At 52.0% G+C, this 12,693-nt stretch overlaps 1 protein-coding gene across 3 annotated transcripts in view; it reads right to left on the reverse strand.

The window, feature by feature from the left end:
- Positions 1-12,693, reverse strand: part of RHCG (Rh family C glycoprotein) — a 35,640-nt gene that overhangs the window by 3,880 nt on the left and 19,067 nt on the right. The window contains 4 exon segments of one of the 3 annotated variants that reach the window (NM_174172.2): positions 6,635-7,080; positions 8,387-8,479; positions 12,267-12,340; positions 12,549-12,673. In NM_174172.2, the coding sequence (NP_776597.1) occupies positions 8,411-8,479; positions 12,267-12,340; positions 12,549-12,673 (268 nt within the window). In that variant the 3' untranslated portion in view covers positions 6,635-7,080; positions 8,387-8,410. 3 annotated transcript variants of the gene reach the window in all.

The following is a 12,693-nucleotide window of genomic DNA, read 5'->3' on the forward strand; positions in this document are numbered from 1 at the left end:
TGGGATTCTCCAGGCAAGAATACTGAAGTGGGCTGCCAAGCCCTCTTACAGAGGATCTTCCTGACCCAGGGATCAAACCCAGGTTTTCTGCACCTCCTGCACCAGCAGGTGGGTCTCTTACCACTAGCGCCAGCTGGTATATAGGCACTAAGAGTGGTAACAGCCGAGCTGGGACTCAAAGCTGGGTGGGCCTCTAGGGCCATCGTTTGAATGCCAGCTTTGCTAAACGTGTAGCTGTGTGACAGAGGCAAGTTACTCAGCCTCTCTGTGCTTCAGTTTCTTCATGAGGCAAAATGGAATCAATAACCGTACTCCCTTCATAGAATTATTGTGAAGAATAAATGAAGTAATGTATGTAAAGTGCTTAAAACTGTGCCTGACACAGAATAAGTGCTCTGCATTGCTGTTATTCGCCTTTAGTCCTCTCCTGGCCTGACCCATTGCCGTATCTGTGCCCTTGACAGGGCTGTGGAATCTCCCCCGCCCCTCCCCACACCCTTGTCTTCCAGCACCTGGCCTAGTAGAGTCAAACGACAACTGCCCATCAAATTGGATTTGCGCTAAGAAGGATTTCTGGCCATCATCTCATTCAGGGATAAACATGGATTCCAGCCTTTTCTCCCAGTTGGGGAGTGAGGGGTGCTCAGCTGTGACTGCAGACCCTCCCTCAAACCTCTCTTCCTGCCCTAACCTCCAGTGCCACCCTGCACCCCAGCCCCCTGCCAGCTTCCAGCAGGGCAGATCCTAATAGCCCTGAGTGGCACAGTGAGGAGGCACCTGGTGGTTGGGGTTGGGGGTAGGTGTGGGTAGCAGCCCTGTGAGTATCTGTTGCGGGGAGGGACGGCAACAAGCCAGGAGGGTCCACCAGGGAGCGGCCAGAGTGCACAGGGCCCCCTAATCTGAGAAAAGGAGGTGTTGGGTTGCCACATCCAAGGGAGACAAGAAAGGGCCTCACATGCTAAAGGGGGACCTGAGGAAGGCAGGGGAGCCCAGAGGGCAGGGGAATGCCCTGGACAGGGAAGTCACCTGTATCTGGTCTGTTGACAACCATTCTTCCTAACGTCCACCATGGCTCCCAAGCACCGTGTCCAATGCCTGACCATCTTTGTGGCCATAGCTCTGTGCTGACTGTAGAGGGTGACTCCAGCTCACGCCAGTATGCCTATGCTGAGGACTCCCTGACCCTGACCTTCCTGGGTCCTCTTAGGTCTCTGCACCCTCCATGCCTTGTACAAAGCCAGGCGTTTCTGTCATTTCTTGTTTGCTGCTTAAAGGAAGCAATGAACTCCTATGGGTGGGTGGCTGGGGGTGGGGGCAAAGGGACAGAGGGATCAGATAGACCTGGGTTCAAAGTTTTGTTCCTCAGGACTTCCCTGGTGGTCCAGTGGTTAAGAATCCACCTGCCAATGCAGGGGACAAGGGTTTGATTCCTGGCCCGGGAAGATCCCACATGCCTCAGAGCAACAAAGCCCGAGCACCACAGCTACTGAGCCCGCACACCTAGAGCATGAGCTCTGCGACGAGAGAAGCCACCACAATGAGAAACCCTCGCACCTCAACTAGAGAAAGCCTGAGCGCAGCACGGAAGAACCAGTACGGCCATAAATAAACAAATATTTCTGCTCCTTACCCACTGGCTGTGTGGCCTTGGGCAAGTCACTTAGCCTCTCTGAGACTCAGTTTCTTTGTGAAATGGGAAGCCCAGTGCCAACCTCCCTGGATTGCTCTCAGGCTCAACGGGTTGCTGTGTACAAAGCAGTGGCGCAGTAGCTGGCCCTGCATAAAGGCTAAGTCAACCGATTAGAAGTTACTCCAAGTCTGCACATTCCTCAGTCTCACCCTTTCAGGATCCCATCTCTCTAGCATCTCCCAGGTCCCCTTTCGCAGTGGCCTTCAATCTTTCTGGCATCAAGGATCAGTTTCATGGTGGACAATTTACCCATGGACCAGGGGTGGGGGCATGATTTCAGGATGATTCAAGTGCGTATCACTTACTGTGCACTTTGTATCATTATTACATCAGCTCCACCTCAGATCATCAGGCATGAGATCCCAGAGGTTGGAGATCGCGGCCATCCAGTTCACAAACTGCTCCAGCCTCAGCCTGGTCCTCAAAGGACCAGGCATAAAGACAGCAAGCTGCCTACCTTCACCTTGAAGGAACCCGGAGGCCACCTCTTCTGTCCCCTGTGGGGTCCTCCCCTCCTTCCCCATCCTTCATCTTGACAGGCCCCAAAGGATATCCCAGAGCATAACCCAAGCTGGAAGTTTCTGGAATTCATGGGACAAAGCCCCACACTAGCTAGGGGAGAGTTCCCAAGGCCTGGGTGCCTACACCCCCGGCCCGCCTGCTCCCTCGAACGAGGTCCAGCACCTCCTATTTTCCCAGCCAGGAGGCCTGCCGGTTCCCACATTACCACATGAATGGGCCACAAGCCCCCCTGTCCACTCGAGCAAACAATTTGGCTAGCAAATTGACATAATTACGAGAGACAGAGAGGGAAGAAAGCCGTCCCCACCCGCACGGCCCCCCCGCAGGCGGCTCCTGCCGAGCTCCTCCTGGGCTTTGTGGGCTGGGGCGCTCAGGGCTGATTAGAAACCTCGTGGCCTTTTCAAGAGCCCTAAGTGATTGGCCCCCTTAATCTGATTACAATTTGCGGAGCCCCTCCAGCCACCTCTGAAGGGCTGTTCTCAAGCACCCTGCTCGATGGTGCGCGCACACACGAGGACACACACACACACACACGCGCACACACACACACACACTTAGCACCCACTCAGGCCTGCTGGTGGGGGCGCTGCCTCTTCTCTCTCTCCAGGCTCACCTCTTCAGTCAGGGACCTCTGAGTACCTCTGGGTCGGCCTGGTCTCTGCCTTCAGGGACTGTTCCCCTTACGAGAGCCCCTAAATCTCAGACACAGAAGGGGGCTGGTGCTGCCCCTAACACACTGGGTCACCTATCTTTTTTTTTTTTTTTTAATTTCTTGATACGATTTTAAAGGTTACTCTCCATTTACAGTTATTACAAAACACTGACTCTATTCCCTGCGTAGTGCAATACTTGTGCCTGTCTTATATCCAATAGTTTGCACCTCCTCTCCCCACCACCCCACCGGTAACCACTAGTTTGTTCTCTATGTCCTGGGTTGCCTATCTTTCGAGTGGCCCATTCAGGCACCCTGCCCAGGCCAGGGGCACAGGTGTACATGCACACCCCATGGGCATGCCTCCCCTCACCCAATCCTCCTCAGAGCGGCCACCCCGAGCATCCTGGACCAGCCTGCCCCCGCCCCGCCCCCCACTACTACCAAGGGCAGCCCTCTCTCCAGAGCAGCTGTATTTCCAGGGCTTCTCGGCCTGCAGCTCCCAGGGGATTAGGCCCAGCAGGCAGCCTGGACACGGCTCATGCACAGGCTGGTCTAGCCGCTCCCCCCTGGGAACTCAGCTCGAAGGGCTACCCTCAATGGCCTCAGCCCTCCACTTTGTAGCTGTTAATCCCCGGGCTCAGCCACAATGGCCCCTTTTCCCAGAGTTGCTCCTGCTTCTCACAGGCCCCGGCCTGGCCTCCCACCCCAGTCGGAGCCCTCCTGGGTCACAGCTCCGGATAAGGGTGAGGTGGGGGACAAAGCTGGGCCAAGGCAGAAGGGGACAGAAGAGGGGGCTTGGCCTTGTTAACGAACCACCCCACTCCAAGAGATGCAAAGTGGGCAAGTATGCAGGAGCAGGGAACATGCCTAGAGGCCTCCAGAGTGACCCCAGGTTGCTGCACACCCATCTTTCAGGCCATTCATCCTGGAGGCCTGAAGAAGAGGTTCTCAGGGCTTTTCTGGTGGCTCAGAGGGTAAAGAATCTGTCTGCAATGCAGAAGACCCGGATTTGATCCCTGGGTTTGGAAGATCACCTAGAGGAGGAAATGGCAACCCACTCCAGTATTCTTACCTGGAGAATCCCATGGACAGAGGAGCCTGGTGGGCTACAGTCCACAGGGTCGCAAACAGTTGGCCATGACTGAGTGACTTACACACACACGTAGGAACCCCACTCTTGTCTCACAGTGTCCTGAAGACCCTCATCTCCTGGCTGGACCAGGAGCCAGAGAGCAAGAAATGTGAGGTCCAGGCTCAAACATTGACATCAGAGGGACCTGGGCTCCAGTCTCACCCTAGCACCACTTTTAACAAAACTGTGACCTTGGACCGGTTACTTATCCTCTCGGAACCTTCGTTGCCCATCTGCCTCCTCTCCGCCCCCCCACAAGTTGCTGGGAGGTTACATACCAGGACCTGTAATGATAGCACAGTGCCCAGCACGCAGTCAGGGCTTCATACATGGCTGCTGGCCTCACTTGTGAGTTGAGAACAGGAGGGGACTTGCAGTAGAGCCACGAAGCAACAGAAGGGGGACAGTCTCCGGGTGCCCCTACAACCGGGATGGAAACTCTGGGCTCTGCAGGGCCCTGAGAAAACCTTCAGAGGTGGGCCTTCCAGGATAAGCCTCTCAACATTTTTAAGCCCTCACCCCCAATCACTTTGGAGTAGGAAATGGCAACCCACTCCAGAATTGTTGCCTGGAAAAGTCTATGGACAGAGGAGCCTGGCAGGCTACAGTCTATGGGGTAGCAAAGAGTCGACACAACTGAGCAGCTGAGCACAAACAAGGGCCCACCTTAATCCATGTTGATCTCCTCTCAAAATCCACAATCACCCTGGAGAAGGAAATGACAACCCACTCCAGTACTCTTGCCTGAAAAATCCCGTGGAAGAAGCCTGGTAGGCTACAGTCCATGGGGTCGCAAAAGAGTCCGACACGACTGAGCGACGTCACTTTCCCAATCACTTGACCTGAGCTAGTTTGGGCAACAGCTCAGGTCCAGATCCTGGGTCTCTCCGGTCCAGATCCGGGTCTCTCCCTACTGGGATCTGGGCTTGGGTTCCCAGGGCAGCCTCGACCATACAGAACCGACTGCAGGACCCTCGCCCCCTGGAACTCCGGTCGTGTCATCAGGGGAAGGAGCCCAGCCCAGAACCCCAAAAATCTGGTCCTCGGCTGGGCCTCATACCGGGCGAGACTGCCCGTGGGACCTCGAGGACTCCTGATCTCCTCACCCGCACCCACCCTCCCGCGCCGCCGCCCCTCCCGTGCCCTCGCGGGGCGTGCCGGGCTGGGCCCGGCCGGCTCCGCAGGGGGAGAGAGGCTGGGGCGCAGATCAGCTGAAATCAAAGCCGCCGCTCCCCGCCCCGCCACGCCGCGCCCCTGCTGAGCCGCCGCGCACCTCCTCCTTTGTCACAATGTTTTCAATCGGTGAAGCAAACTGTCCAATTAGAGCCGGGGCCTCCGGCTTCCATCTTTGCCGACGTTTAATTAACATGCTCCTCTTGGCAGCTGCTGACAAGTTCCAGAAACAGGTTGTAAAGGCTTTTTGTCTTTACCCAGCATGGAAAATGAGGGGTGTTACATCGCGGGAACATGAATAGGTTGCATTTCAGCTCCTCCTCCCCTCCGCCTCCTCCCCCTCCTCCGGCAAGGGGAGCGGAGGCCCGAGTGTGTGAGTGTGTCTGTACATGTGAACTGTGAGGGGGGCGGGGAGGGTGGACTGAGAGGCAGGAGAGACCTTCTCCACCCCCTCCCCTCACCCCTTCTTCTTGGAGTCTCTGCTCCACAAAGGATCTGGAATCTGCTTCTTATTCTCCAGCTGGCACACCGTCGCCTCACCTCCTTGTTACCCATGCCAAACCTGGCCAAGTTGATTCTCATCTCTGGTCTCTGCTCAAGCTATTGGCCAGCCTTCTGGTGAACTCCTATTCAACCTCCAAAGCCCTGCACAGGTGGTCCACTTTGGTAAGCCCCCGGAGCTCTGAAGACCTGCTGGAGTTCAAGGTAGATTCTGGATGTCAGGTGGATCCACTTCCCAGCTACACTGTGAGCCCCCAGGGGGCTAGAGTTGTGTGTTACTCTGACCCGGGTGGTGGCAGGCCTTAATGACTGATGGGAAGATCTGAATGGCTGCAAGTTTCTCTCAGTGTGGAGGGAAAGCAGGGCTAGAGTGGCAGGGAGGAAAGTGGGAAGGGTTGGGGGAGGGGGAGTTGACCACAAAAGCCCTATCTCCCTACCCCCTCACCCTGCCTGAGTGCCCTTGAAAGGGTGCCCGGTCACATGGAGGGCACATGGGCATGGTTTCATGCAATGGGTGTTTCTGGGGGGTGGTTGGATGTGAATGAAGTAAGGAGGGGTCTTGGGGAAAGAGCTCAGTCTAAAAGCTGAGCTCTGCTAGGGGGCACTCCAGGCTGAGCCGACTCCAGCACCCCAAATTCTTCCTCTTGAGCCTAGGATGGTTTTCCCTGCAGTGTGAGTGGCAGCTGGGTGTAGGGGGTCAGGACTGAGTCTGGAGGTTTCTTGGGTCTTATGCTTCCCTGGTGGCTCAGTGGTAAAGAATCCACCTGCAATGCAGGAGACCCAGGTTCGATCCCTGGGTCAGGAAGGTCAACTGGAGAAGGGAATGACAACTCACTCCAGTATTCATGCCTGGAGAATCCCATGGACAGAGGCTATAGTCCATGGGGTCGCAAAGAACCGGATATAACCAAGCGACTCACACCCCCTCAAACTGGCCCTGTTGGAGAATTCACACCCATTCTACAAAGAACACCAGGCATATTTATTCACGGAGGCCACCATCTGCATGGCACAGAGAGGTCTAGGGGATTCAGGGGGTATGGAAGACACTGGCTTACAGGCAGGCAGGGGGTGGAAGAGCTCAGCAGACACTGGCTGGCAGCTATGATGTCTCTGAGGAGGACTCGGGTCCACTCCAGCCCCCAGCCCCACTCCTGCCTGTTTTTCTCAGGATGTGACCACCAAGACCCCCAGTGGCAGGCCTCCTGCAGCTGGAACCTGGCTTGGATGCCCACTTTGCCTACAGCTCCTCCTCCATTCTCAGGCAGGCCCCCTGGGATGAAGGCGGAGGGGGAGATGGAGGCGCCCTGGACCAGGCCAGCAGGAGGGGCGCCACTCGCCTTGCTCTTGTGCTTCCAGCTTGGTCAGCACTGGCTCCTTGGGGAGCACCAGAACAATCTGTGGAGCCTGCAGGGAGAGAGGCAAGAGCAGCGGGCCACTGTCAAGTCCTGCCCAAAGCCCCTCAGGCACCTTTTCCTTTTCTGGACGAGATGGGCAGCATCAGAAGCAGCTGGTCACAGTCTCGCTTTTCCCTTTCCTTAATCCCTAGCAACCCCTCCTGCCACATCACTCAGCCTTTTGTCCCAGAAACAGTTCTTTGCAAACTCTGGTCTCCAAGGAGGTCAAATAGCTATGGTAAGAGCAATGATAGTGACCTGGAAAGACCCCAGTTCCTCCACATGTGCTGTGTTGGCTTTGAAGCGCCTGAACCTCTCTGAGCCTTAATTTCCTCATCTATTAAAAAAGCCTCCCAGGTGGCACAGTAGTAAAGAATCCACCTACCAATGCAGGAGATTCAAGAGACACAGATTCTCTCCCTGGGTTGGAAAGATCCCCTGGAGGAGGAAATGGCAACCCACTCCAGTATTCTTGCCTGGAGAATCTCATGGACAGAGGAGTCTTGTGGACTACAGTTCAGGGGGTTGCAGGGTCAGACACGACTGAGCATAAACGCACACACGCATTAAAAAGAGGGAAGTTGGGATTCCACTGGAAGCCCAGTGGTTAAGACTTCACCTCCAAATACAGGGGGTGCAAGTTCAATTCCTGGTGGGGGAGCTAAGATCCCACATGCCTTGTGGCCAAAATAAAACAAAACAAAACATAAAACCGAAGCAATATTTATTGTAATAAATTCAATAAAGACTTTTAGAAAACTGGTCCACATCAAAGAAAAAAAAAATCTTTAGAAAAGAAAAGTGGGAAATCATTGCACTTGTAGAGATCTCTAAGGTGTCAGGTGCAAACGGTATGAAAAAGGGCTTGGTGCATCTCACAGAGGGAGCAAGGAAATGTTAGTAGATGAAAAAGAAAAAGGAAGGAGAATGAGAAGGAAGGAAAAAAGGTTCTTGCCTGAGTTGATCAACTGAATAGAGCCAGCTCTGTCATTTCCACTTTAATAAATGAGGAAATTGAGGCTCAGTCTCTGGGGTGAAGAGATCCTCAAAGTCACACAGGCAGTAAGCAGCAAAGCCATGGGTGTGCCCAGGTCACTTTCCGTATATTCTTTCCAGTCCAGAATGCCTTCCACAGATTCCTGTGTCTGTCCAGTAGGCACACGGTCTGACACCAGGTGCCTCTCCCACCAACCCCAGCATGACGCTAGCAGGCGAAGCTCACATCCTCAGTTCTTGATGCTTTCCTTCTTCCCCTTTGCTAGTGGCATCTGATTCCCAGAGCTGGGCCCCCACGGACAAGCCAAACCCATGCTCACCTGCTTCTCTCTTGCCCCGGGAGTTTAAGGTTCTGGGGGCTTGATGCTGGAGTCCTCAGAACGGAGGGCAGTGCTTTTCGGCTCCTTGGGTATCTGCAGAGAGAGGCGGCGGCTCTGAGGGCCCTGCCCAGGTCGGGCAGGTGTCGCTGGTGGAACTGGAACAGCCTGGGCAAGGCCAGGAGCAGCGAACAGTGTGTGGTGGGCGCCACCTTGTGATCACCGTGCAGTTTGCATGCCATGAAGCAGGGCAATCCTTCACACACGTGTCCTGCTCCTAGTTCAGTTAGCCACTGTCCAGGGTGCTTGGGCACAGCAAGGCCAAGCAGGACACAGCCCTTGCCCCACTAGAGCAAAGGAAAGGGGTCCAAGTGAAGTGCACAGTGACGGTAAGAGTTGTACATGCACGCAAGAGGCTGATATCCCAGCCTGGGGGGATTCCAATTGTGCCAAACGCACTTCTGAAAGAGGACTAGTAATGCACCAGGTAAGAGGCAGCTTGGCAAGCTCCCCGAACTCCACGATGGCCCAAGAGTGAGGTTGGGGTGGGGAGTGGGGATGTAGGGGCAGCCGCAAGTGGATTGGTAGATGGAGTATGGATGGGAGAGATCAGCCCAGCCTTGGCCTCAAGGCTTAGCTTTGATCCTAAAGATGCCCTCACCTGTGCTCCTGGGGGACATCTGCCTCACTTCTGTCCTCTGGGAAGTCACCTCGTCTCCCAGGTAAACTGCCAGAGGCCAGGGGCCATGAGAATGGCCTGATGGTGGCTTACTCCCAATGGCATGGGATTGTGTGGCTTGAAACTGAGCACTGCTGATAATACAGCACAGAGAAGGTGTGAACTGAGAATAATTTATGAAGATCAAAGTCCCATGGACAGAGGAGCCTGGCGGGCCACACGGGGTCACAAAAGAGTCGGACACAGCTTAGCAACTGAAACAACAACAATGTAAAAAAAACAACAAAACAGAACCAAGAGGGAATTCCCCAGGGGGCCAGGGGTTAGAACTTGGCACGTCCACTGCTGTGGGTGCTGGGTTCAATCCCTAATGAGAAAACTAGAATCCCACAGAAAAGGAAGAAGAAGAAGAAGAAAAAAAGTGAAACCAAGAGTGAACTTCTGTGTATGGGAATGGATACTTCTGTTTTTTTAGTTTATTTCATTAACCTTAAATCTGTGTGGTTTCTAATTGTGGTGTCTGAAATAATTTAAGTTCCCACTTCATATATAGGATGAAAATAATTATGCTGCTAAAAAATAAAGTTTATTCATAATGTAATAACACAAAACAGTTCTTATGATAGAGAAAGAAAAAGAGCAGGATATGAAATCAAGTATAATATCATAGCTATTTAAGAAAAGTCCATGTAGATTTAAAAAGGAGAGGCTGGAAGGAAATATACCCAAAATATTAATAGTGCTTGAATGAGGGTGATGGAATTTCTATTTATCTCTATTTCCAGATTTTCTTTAATGAGCTTCTATTCATGTTATAATTTAAAAAATAATTTAAAGAGCAAATTTAAAAGGCTTATTAGTCATGTACATAATATTGGTTTTTAGTGGATATTAGTTAAGATTATCCTGAAAAGTTCTGGTATGATTTTTAAAATACAGAGCCAGCTAATCATTAAAGATGCAAATCAAAACCGCAATGAGCCATCACCTCACACCTGTCAGAATGGCTGTCATCAAAAAATCTACAGAGACCTGGGTTCTATCCCTGGGTTGGGAAGATCCCTTAGAGGAGGGCATGGCAACCTACTCCAGTATTGTTGCCTGGAGAATCCCCACGGACAGAGGAGCTTGGTGGGCTATGGTCCGTGGGGTCGCAAAGAGTCAGACCCAACTGAGCAGTTAAGCACACAACGAATGTTGGTGAGGATGTGAGAAAAGCGAACCCATGTGCAGTGTTGGTGGGAATGTAAATTGATGCAGCCACTATGGAAAACAGTATAGAGGTTCCTTAAAAAACTAAAAATAGAACTGCTATATGATCCATCAATTCCACTAGTGGATATATATCCAATGAAAATGGAAATACTAATCTGAAAAGATATATGCATGCCGATGTACACAGGAACATTATTTACAAGAGCCAAGATATGGAAGCAACCTAAGCACCCAACAACAGATAAATGGAAAAGGAAGATGTGGTGTATATATAGATATGCAGTGGACTATTACTCAGCTATAAAAAAGAATGAAATTCTGCCATTTGCAACAAAATAGATGAACATAGAGGGTGCTTAGTGAAATAAACCAAAGACAAAACACTGTATGTTATCACTTATATATGGAATCTAAAAAATATTTATTTTTTAGAATGAATGAATATAACAGAAAAGAGACAGACTCACTGATATGGAGAATAAACTAGAGGTTACCAGCAGGGAGAAGGAAGGAGGGAGGGTCAAAATGGGGCAGGGGATTAAGAGGTACAAGCCAGCAACTATGAATGAAATCAATAAGCTACAAGGATATATTGTACAGCACAGGGAAATATAGCTGTTATTTTATAGTAACTTTAAATATAGTGTAATCTATTAAGATGTTGAATCACTATGCTGTACACCTGGAGTTAATTTAATATTGCAAATGAACCATACTTTAATCATAAAACAAATAGCCAAAAGAAGGAACATGTTGGGCAGACCTTTGTCCCAGGGGCCACAGACACAGGCTAGGTCACTGCCCTTGTCATGAGGGGGAAGGCTGGGAGACAAGAAGGACCCTGTGTTTCATTCCCCATCTCCTAACACAGGCAAATACCTGTCATGATGATTCGTGGGGAGGAAGGCCCCCCTGAAGTCACAGAAAGCCCGGATTATGGCATATTTTTAAAAGGTGAGTTCTGTGACATTCTACTACTTTCAGCTTCTAGAACAATGTTTCTCAAGTTAGATTTTGTACCAACGCTGTTCTAGAGGCTTAGGGGAGTGTCAGTACAAGATCACCTGGGAGCTAGTTTCCATGCAGAGTCCAGGCCCTACTGAATTTGAATTTCTGGGCTAACGTCTGGGAAACTGAGTTTTTACCAGGTCACCAGGTGGTATTTATGGCCACAGAAGCTGAAGACTGCACTGCGATTCTTAACCCAGGCCATATATTAGATTCACCTGGCAAATTTTAAATACAATGCTAATTTCCAGGCCCCACACAAGACCAGTGAACTTCAAGTCTGAGGCCTGGGAAGTTTCTAAAGACCCCCACGTGATTCCAGCATGCATTTAGGGCCCAACCACTGGTCTTAGTTGGTTGGTTCACAGATGAGTTTTTCATCAGAATCATGTGGAGGGCTTGTAGACAGAGGGCTGGGCCCTGCCCCTTGAGCTTTGAAATTAGGAGGTCTGAGTGGCACTTGAAGGTCTGGGTAAGCAGAAAAGAAGTCATTTTTGACCTCTGGCCAATTTATATTTCTCACAAGTTCCTAGATGCTGCTGCTGCTGCTGTTCTAGGGAGCACTATACTTTGGAAAGTACTGCTCTAGAATGAGGGCTTCCAAGGTGGTTCAGCGGTAGAAGAACCCACCTGCCAGTGCAGGAGATGCAAGAGACGTGGGTTTGATCCCTGGGTTGGGAAGATTTCCCTGGAGAAGGAAATGGCTACCCACCCCAGTATTCTTGCCTGGGAAATCCCATGGACAGAGGAGCTTGGCAGGCTACAGCCCGTAGGGTCGCAAGGAGTTGGACATGACTGAGCGTGCTTCATTCTACACATGCTGTAGAATGAAGCCTTTAACCCCCCAGGGGACAGCCTCCTGGATAAAGGAGCAGAGGACACGAGCTCTGTCCCCCAACCCTCAGCTTCCGGCTTCCCAGGCCCCAGCCCAGCTGATGGGGTCCATGGAGAGGAGCCCCGGGACAAGTCGGTAGAACTCACCTCCCAGTAGACTGCATCCTCAAAGCAGTTCTCATCAGGTGCTTGTCCCCAGAATGGTAATCTCAGAATGACCCCTAAAGGAAGTTGGAGGTCCCAGAGGTCAAGAATGACTTCTTCTCTGCCTACCCAGACTTTCCCCTCAACTGGAAAAATCCTCCCGGTCTCAGAGCCATCAGTGCAGAGACAAAGGGTTCCTGGGGGCTCCAGGTGACCTCTGGCACACACTCTTGGGTCCCCCAACCACAGGGCCCCAGCTTCTCTGGCATGGTCACCCCCACTCACCTACGATGACGCCGCCCACCAGGGCCATGGCCAGTGACACAAAGAGCCCGGCAGCCTGGAACCTGCCCTGCATGTTTGGGCTCCAGTTTAATTTGGATCTTTCAATGCCAAAGGCATAGGCAAGCCTGGGGTAGAGACAGGAAGC

Source organism: Bos taurus, chromosome 21 (genome assembly GCF_002263795.3).
Source record: "Bos taurus isolate L1 Dominette 01449 registration number 42190680 breed Hereford chromosome 21, ARS-UCD2.0, whole genome shotgun sequence".
In the NCBI taxonomy this organism is placed as follows: Eukaryota; Metazoa; Chordata; class Mammalia; order Artiodactyla; family Bovidae; genus Bos; species Bos taurus.